Source organism: Sphaeroforma arctica (assembly GCF_001186125.1).
Source record: "Sphaeroforma arctica JP610 unplaced genomic scaffold supercont1.975, whole genome shotgun sequence".
Lineage (NCBI taxonomy): Eukaryota > Ichthyosporea > Ichthyophonida > Sphaeroforma > Sphaeroforma arctica.
In genome coordinates, this window is record NW_014039583.1 from 3,291 (window position 1) to 11,433 (window position 8,143).

At 41.2% G+C, this 8,143-nt stretch overlaps 1 protein-coding gene across 1 annotated transcript in view; it reads right to left on the reverse strand.

Moving 5' to 3' along the window:
• Positions 1–305: 305 nt before the first annotated feature.
• Positions 306–8,143, reverse strand: part of SARC_09511 (hypothetical protein) — a 10,963-nt gene continuing 3,125 nt past the window's right edge. Inside the window, exons 4-10 of the mRNA XM_014296469.1 lie at positions 7,125–7,257; positions 6,195–6,412; positions 5,307–5,449; positions 3,883–4,010; positions 2,692–2,875; positions 1,440–1,646; positions 306–457 (exon numbers count right to left, since the gene is read on the reverse strand). Coding sequence (XP_014151944.1) covers positions 339–457; positions 1,440–1,646; positions 2,692–2,875; positions 3,883–4,010; positions 5,307–5,449; positions 6,195–6,412; positions 7,125–7,257 — 1,132 coding nt within the window. The 3' untranslated portion in view covers positions 306–338. The remainder of the gene's footprint in view (positions 458–1,439; positions 1,647–2,691; positions 2,876–3,882; positions 4,011–5,306; positions 5,450–6,194; positions 6,413–7,124; positions 7,258–8,143) is intronic.

The following is an 8,143-nucleotide window of genomic DNA, read 5'->3' on the forward strand; positions in this document are numbered from 1 at the left end:
TAGTACCCACGAGATGATGTACGAAGCATGGTGGTGCCTTTTAAGATGATGTACGAAGCATGGTGGTGCCTTTTAAGATGATGTACGAAGCATGGTGGTGCCTTTTAAGATGATGTACGAAGCATAGTGGTGCCTTTCAAGATGATGTACGAAGCATGGTGGTGCCTTTTAAGATGATCTACGAAGCATGGTGGTGCCTTTCAAGATGATCTACGAAGCATGGTGGTGCCTTTTAGGATGATCAACGAAGCATGGTGGTGTCTTTTAAGATGATCTACGAAGCATAGTGGTGCCTTTCAAGATGATCTACGAAGCATGGTGGTGCCTTTTACGATGATCTACGAAGCATGGTGGTGCCTTTTATCATCACTGCTCGAGGTCGACGTTACATCAGTTGTCAGTAGAGGCGTATCCTCTGCGACCACTTCAGATAACGTCGTGGCATGTGAGCGAGGCTCTGATCAGGACAGTTGAAAAAAAAGAAAGACAATGGTGTTGGTACCGCTTGAATCAAAGTATCATGCAGACATCTCACGATTGTATTTAGTTGAATGTATGTACACCTATGTACAGCAGTACAAGTAAACACTACTATGCACAGTCGCCTGTGCCCGTAATCCGACTTGTCTTCCAGAGTGGTATCATGATATTATGATTTAAGCGCATCACACTGGTGTCGAAACAAACACGGTTACCCTGCCACAGCACACACATCCAAGTGTGTAGAGTAGCTCCATTTGTAAGATTGTATATATAGATATATAGATATATAGATGTATATAGCTATATATATATATATCTCCCTACATCCGCACATACCGAATAATACCAACACACACTCGTTTACAGCACTCCTTCACTACGACGCAAACGAGTCTACATTAATCCGCTTTAGTTGTTAACGTATTGCATTGCACACACCTCAACACATGCCCTCGCTGCATAAATCACACAACTGCATTGTAGTAGGAGCCCAATACAGAAGTCACAGTAGGTACAACATTGCCCTCATACATAGGAAAAACCCTTAAACCCTAATAATCATCCTAAGGTATGGTACAGTCATACAGTAAAGCTATTGAAGATCCTTCAAATCTGGCTCAGCATGAACCAGAGTTACACTCAAACCTTTGCCCGAGTCATAAACAGGATGTGTGTATCAACGCACAGTATCAAATCCAGTCAGGCAGCATCACTGTGCACACAGTCGCATCACAGCTCGACTATACAGTCACAGAATACTGCTGTCATATCATATACACCAATTACATCGTCCATTCAAGATGTATGTACCGAACTGCATATGTAGTGGGAGATACACAGCCAGACTATATACATACAAGTATAATGTCACTATGACAGACACGAATATACAGACACTCATACTACACACTCGTACTACACACACACAAACATATACTAATACTACTCACACACACCTTCATCCTCATCGTCTTCAGAGATTGTGCCGCAACTCACAAGTTTCACATAGGTACCATCCCTCTCCATCAACTGCGAGAAATTGGCGTGGAATAGCTCGGGATACGCCACGTACAGGCAGAAGGTGAGATAGGCTATGCCAAAGCAGGACATCCCCGCTATCATCACAAAGGTGTGTGGTAACAGATCCGCCGTTTTGTCCACAACTACAATCAAAAGGACAGCACAGAGTGAGTGGCGTGGTGTGTGTGTTGTATCTTGAAAGTATATAAGACATGACGTGTGCTCGTGTTATATCTTGCAACTACAATCAAAAGGACAGGACAGAGTGAGTGCCGTGGGAGTGAGTGCCGTGGGGTGTGTGTGTCTTGTATCTTGAAAGTATATAAGACATGATGTGTGCTCGTGTTATATCTTGCAACTACAATAAAAAGGACCGGATAGAGTGAGTGCCGTGGGGTGTGTGTGTGTTATATCTTGAAAGTATATGAGACATGATGTGTGCACGTGTTATATCTTGCAACTACAATCATAAGGACAGGGTAGGATAGAGTGAGTGCCGTGGGGTGTGTGTGTTGTATCTTGAAAGTAGATGAGATATGATGTGTGCTCGTGCTATATCTCGGGTGGTATTTTCAATTTGTGACTATTTATTCGATGATGTAGCAACTACAGTGCTGGTGACTAAGTAAATAACCAGACTTGGGTTTTGTAAACCCTAAACCCTATTGAGTCAAAGCGAATAGCCACGAAATAGTCACGAAAGATATCCCTGACATGGCTCTCAGAATTTTGATTGTCTGGTTGACGACTGCAACAGAGCGAACACACAGAGAGCATCATTTATGCGTTAGTGTACGGAGATATCATATCCACTTTTCATGCGCGTGTATACCTATATATGCAAAGGTATATATACTCATCTACAAGCAATGCGCATAGGTATAGCTAAAAGCAATGTGTATAGGTATAGGTGAGGCATATACATGACATCCTACAATCACGATACAGTGCGACAGAACGCCCGCCAACTCTGTTGACAACTGCAAATGCGGGGTCATAGTATATATTACAGGTCGGATAGAAAGCCTGTTTAAACCGTAGGATGCACATTTATACACATAAGGGCCTGTCTATACACACGCATACATAAAAACGTACCGAGATAAACGTTCATACATATACTGACCACAGACAAACCATGTATACATATACACGGAAGCATATCCGTATGCTCACATCGCCACTTACCGAGATATATATTAACGCATATGATGACCACCGATAACGTTTTGACCAGTAACTGTAGCTTCTTCCCATTCTGGAAATCGCCCATAATGAACTCATCAGACGTAAACCGAATCAGCGGCAGCAGCGCAAACGGTAACTGGATGCTCTGCAGCACATTCAACATCTCATCAAGGCCATCCACATTCTGTGACAATCGCAAAAACACGGGAGGTGTATGTGGACTAGGTATGAAGTAAATAGAAGAGATATGGAAGATATATGAAGTTTATAGAAGGGATATGAAGTTGATATAAGAGATATGGAAGAGAGTTGAGGTTTGTAGAAGAGATATCTCACGAAGTTTATAGTATGAATGTACTGTACATGCTAACTGTTTACAGTTTATGCTGCTGTGACCGTCTTTGAACGCCGGGTGGGTGCCATATGCTACCATGAAGTTACAGAATATGTATGGCATACATACGACGTTTATAGAGTAGATATAAAGTTCGGATTATCAATATGTGGACGCCACTACGCCGTGGTAAGTACGTACATGGACCACCACATCTGTTATTAATTCAATAGACAAATACACATATACCTCTATAGCCGAGATGTCGGCAATTAACAACATGAATCAACAAGGCAGGCACACACAACTGCTTTGAACAACACACCCACACGCCCCATGCAGCCCATTAGGCGGTGGTTGCCATAGCAATCAACAAGGCACGCGCATCTCTGCTCGTTTAAGCTCTCTTCAGCCAAGGTGTTGGTGACAGAAATACGAAGCATTAGTTTACACACACATCACTGCAGACGAAACAACACACATGGCTCATAAATCATTACGACAGACAACTTTCTCCTGATTTCCAATACAACATACCTCATTTGACAAAGTAACACATATCTTATGGTTTTCAAAAATATTGTCAAGGAACAAATATCTTGATGGGGTTTTTTCAAATAGACATACCGTTTTATCATATAGAAACGCTTTATCAAATAGACATAACACACCGCCTTATGAAATAGATATACCGCTTTAACAAATAGACATACCGTTTTATCATATAGACATACCGCCTTATGAAATAGATATACCGCATTAAAAAATAGACATACCGCTTTATCAAATAGACATACCATACCGCTTTATATTATACACATATCAAACAGGCATACCGCTCTATACTATAGACATACCGCTTTAGCGAAAGTGGCGACGAGGATCGCTGGAACGATGGCTATGGTGCGAGTGATGAGCACTCGCTTCCACTTTTCTATTTTTAGATTGAGGAATCCTGACATGACAAACTGGCCGGCATAGGTGCCTGAGCGACGCCCAGACATTCCGTGATTGTGAGTACGAGATTTTGGTATGTGTGCGATATAAACTGTGTACTTAGAGGCTAGACTATGCGTGAGAACGATCAAAGTGATCAAAGTGTACGTAACTCGGCCCAACTAGTATGGCCAACAGTACCAATAATCTCTTGTACCGGAGAGACGCCAAGACAACCCATGAGAGACAGTACGAGCTTTTAGTACATGTGTGATATGCACCGTGTACTAGAGGCTAAAAACACAAAACCCTAAAACCATAAGGCTAGATAAACCCTCAACCTTAAGAGCCTACATGGAGCCTAAACCCTAAGAGGCTAGAAAAGCTCTAAATCCTAAGAGGCTAGAAAAGCTCTAAATCCTAAGAGGCTGGATACGCCCTAAACCCTAAAAGGCCAGTTACACCCTAAACCACAAGAGGCTAGATGAGCACTAAAAACTAAGTGGCTAGATTCACCATACCCTAGACCCTAAGAGGCTAGGTAAACCCTAGACCCTAAGAGGCCAGATAAACCCTAGACCCTAAGAGGCTTGATAAACCCTAAACCCGAAGGGGGTAGATAAACCCTGAACACTAAAAGGTTAGAAAAACCCTAAACCCTAAGGGGTTAGAAAAACCTTAAACCCTAAGAGGCCAGATAAAAGCTAAACCGTAAGAGGTTAGATAAACCCTAAACCGTAAGAGGCTAGAAAAACACTAAACCCTGTGAAGCCAGATAAACCCTAAACCCGAAGACGCTATATAAACCCTCAATACTTAGAGGCTAGACACACCCCAAACCCTAAGAGGCTAGATCAAAGCTAGATCCTAAAAGGTTAGATAAACCAAACCCTAAGAGGCTAGAAAAACTCTAAACACTAAACACCCTAAACCCTTAGGGGTTAGATAAATCATAAACCTTACGAGGCTAGATAAACCCCAAACCCTAAGAGGCTAGATACACCCTAAACCCTAAACCATAAGAAGCTAGATAAACCCTAAACCCTAAAAGACTCGATCACCCGTACAAACAATGGAAAAGATCAAAGTGTGCTGAACTCAACCCAACTGATTTGGTCAATAGCCCACGGGACACAGTACAAGCGGCGAATGCATATCTTCTTTGCCTATCTGATCCACCCAGATCTACATGCATACAACCACCTCTATCATGCACGGTGGAAGATATCGAGACAGTAGCTAACATGGCATTCTCCCTCTATACTTATGTAGTGTATGTACATTCACACACACATGTCATGGCATCCTCCTCCTATACTTATGTAGTGTATATGTACTCACACACCTGTCATGGTTGAGCTTTGGCCGGCTGCTAATAGCCCGAAAGCCCAGATATAAAGAGCAACCTGACCGTAGCGGTTACCTAGATACTCTCCCGCATTATGGAGGCCTATGTCATCCGCTTTGATCCCAGGCACATTGTAGAACCTGAAGGAGTCGAGAGAAACATAGGTATAAACAAAGGTATAAAGATGGGTATAAACATAGGTATAAACATCGGTATGAACATGGGTATAAACATGGGTATAAACATAGGTGTAAAGATGGGTATAAATATAGGTATAAACATCGGTATGAACATAGGTATAAACATAGATATAAACATAGGTATGAACATAAGTATGAACATCGGTATAAACTTAGGTATACACATAGGTGTAAAAATGGGTATAAACATCGGTATGAACATAGGTATAAACAAGATATCAACATAGGTATAAACATCGGTATGAACATAGGTATAAACTTAGGTGTAAAAATAGGTATAAACATAGATATAAACATAGGTATAAACATCGGTATAAACTTGAGTATAAACATTGGTGTAAAATTAGGTATAGACATAGGTATAAGCATCGGAATAAACATCGGTATGAACATAGGCATAAACAGGTATAAATATAGTATAAACATGGGTATAAACATAAGATAAGCGCACTGAACGGACCCTTTATACGACATACCATTACAAATAGTGATGAAAATGTCGATAAAACTAATACTGATGTATACACCAATAAAATTACTTCTGATAAATATGTCGATAGAACTAATACTGACCAACACATTGATATAATTAAAACTGATAAACCTATCGATAACACTAATGCTAACAACAAGTAACCCCATACAGTAGGTAGCCTTTACTATACAAAGTTGCCTAGTGCCCTACCCTTTAGCAAACACAGCCATGACAAACAGGTTGATCAGGAACGAGCACAATAGAGCGCCTGTCGTCTCGATGGCGTAGTACATATTGGCCTGGCGAACGGCGCTCTTGCTGCGTTGGTTGACAGAGCGTGATTGAACCAGCGCAGAGTGCAGGAAGAGGTTGTGAGGCATGATCACTGCCCCTATCATACCTACGGCTTGTGATATGAGAGAGTGGTCCTGTGGAAACGACGGATGGAGGGGGTACGAGGAATAGATCATGTGGGTGGTCAGGATTTATAGTTACGCGAGATGTATGTATAATGTAGAAAATCAGGCTTTAAAGTGAGCGAAGAGGCGAAGAAGTATACGTGCAGTTGGTGTTACGACCAACCACACCCACAGTTGGTGTTATGACGCTGTGGCTAGCTCATATCGCAGCCCAGAAGAAGATGGTACAAATTACTGAGTCTATTAAGTTATTATATCCAGTAAGTAGAGCAGTACAATGGTGTATCTAATATGTCTATTAGGTAAAGTAATGCAATGGTGCACCTACTATGTCTACTAAGCCATTATGTCTTGTATGTAGAGCAGTACAATGGTGTATCTAATATGTCTAATAAGTAAAGTAATGCAATGGTGCGCTTACTAAGTCTACTAAGTAAAGCAGTGTAATGGTGCACCTATTATGTCTATTATGTGGTACTAGTAGCAGTACTATACAAGTGGAGTACAGACTACACACAGCAAACGAATCATCCACATGTAGCGCTCGTTTCGATAAATTTTCAGCCTTGTCTGTACTTGTGAGTGTCTCTCAAAGCTCATCGATCACCTGTCGGGTAGACGTACAACACACCATCCACTTACACGGACATACGTATATTCTCTATCAGATGACTACGTTGGTCAGATAGTGCGGTGACTCCACTTCTATTTATAGACATACCATTGTAGGGAATATAATGCCCTTGATAACTTCGGCGGTTTCGGGTTCACTGATGATGTATTCGGTGCCGAAAGCCACGACCATTACGGACAGCAAGAAATAGAAGAAGAACTCCAGGCGACGGATGCCATACCTGTGCAATGGCACAGGGAGAGATGATAAAACAAACACTTGAAAACCAAAATAAAAATAAAACAAAACCAAAATAAAATAATCAAAATAACATTCCATGAAAGTGGAATAAAATTTGGATGTGCAGACAGACAGTTGCACAACAAATTCCCAACGGCGAATGCCAAATACGAGCCATCGAATCAGGTTTATCTGGGATCAACCCCGTTGAAAACTGTGTTCGAGAGTGATCAATCTTGGCGATTACTAAAAGAATATGCCGATAATAAGAAATAAGAGATATAGTTCTCGAGATAACTCTCAAACAATATTAACACCATCAGTTAAAGGGCGTTTCAATACGAAGAGAAAAACAATATGAAGTGAGCAAAGGAAAGTGCGATAATTCTCAGATATACGAGTAGGGTCAGTTAACGGGCATTTCGATAAAAAAAGCACAAAGATAAGAGAAACGCAGTCACAGACAGACAACCGGGATAGCCGGAGGACTATTTGGCATAGGATGATTATGAACGTTTATAGAGGACACAGATTACTGTGCGAATGGCCGGTTGATTTGAGGAGAATGTCACAGGTGGAAATGGTAGGAGAAGAAAGTATATCCGTACCACGTGTAAGCTTCTTTTGAACCATCATATATGGTGCTGTAAACGGGTTGTATGAATGCACTGCAGCTTGACCAGTCGTTTAACTCTACACACACACACACGCACACACACACACATATATATATATATATATATATATACACACACACACACAACACACACACCACACACACACACACATATATATATATATATATATAGAGAACGAGAGTACGAACGTAACGTAACGAACTAATAAGTAAGGTAACGTAACCTACTCGTCGACGTAGTAGTAACGTA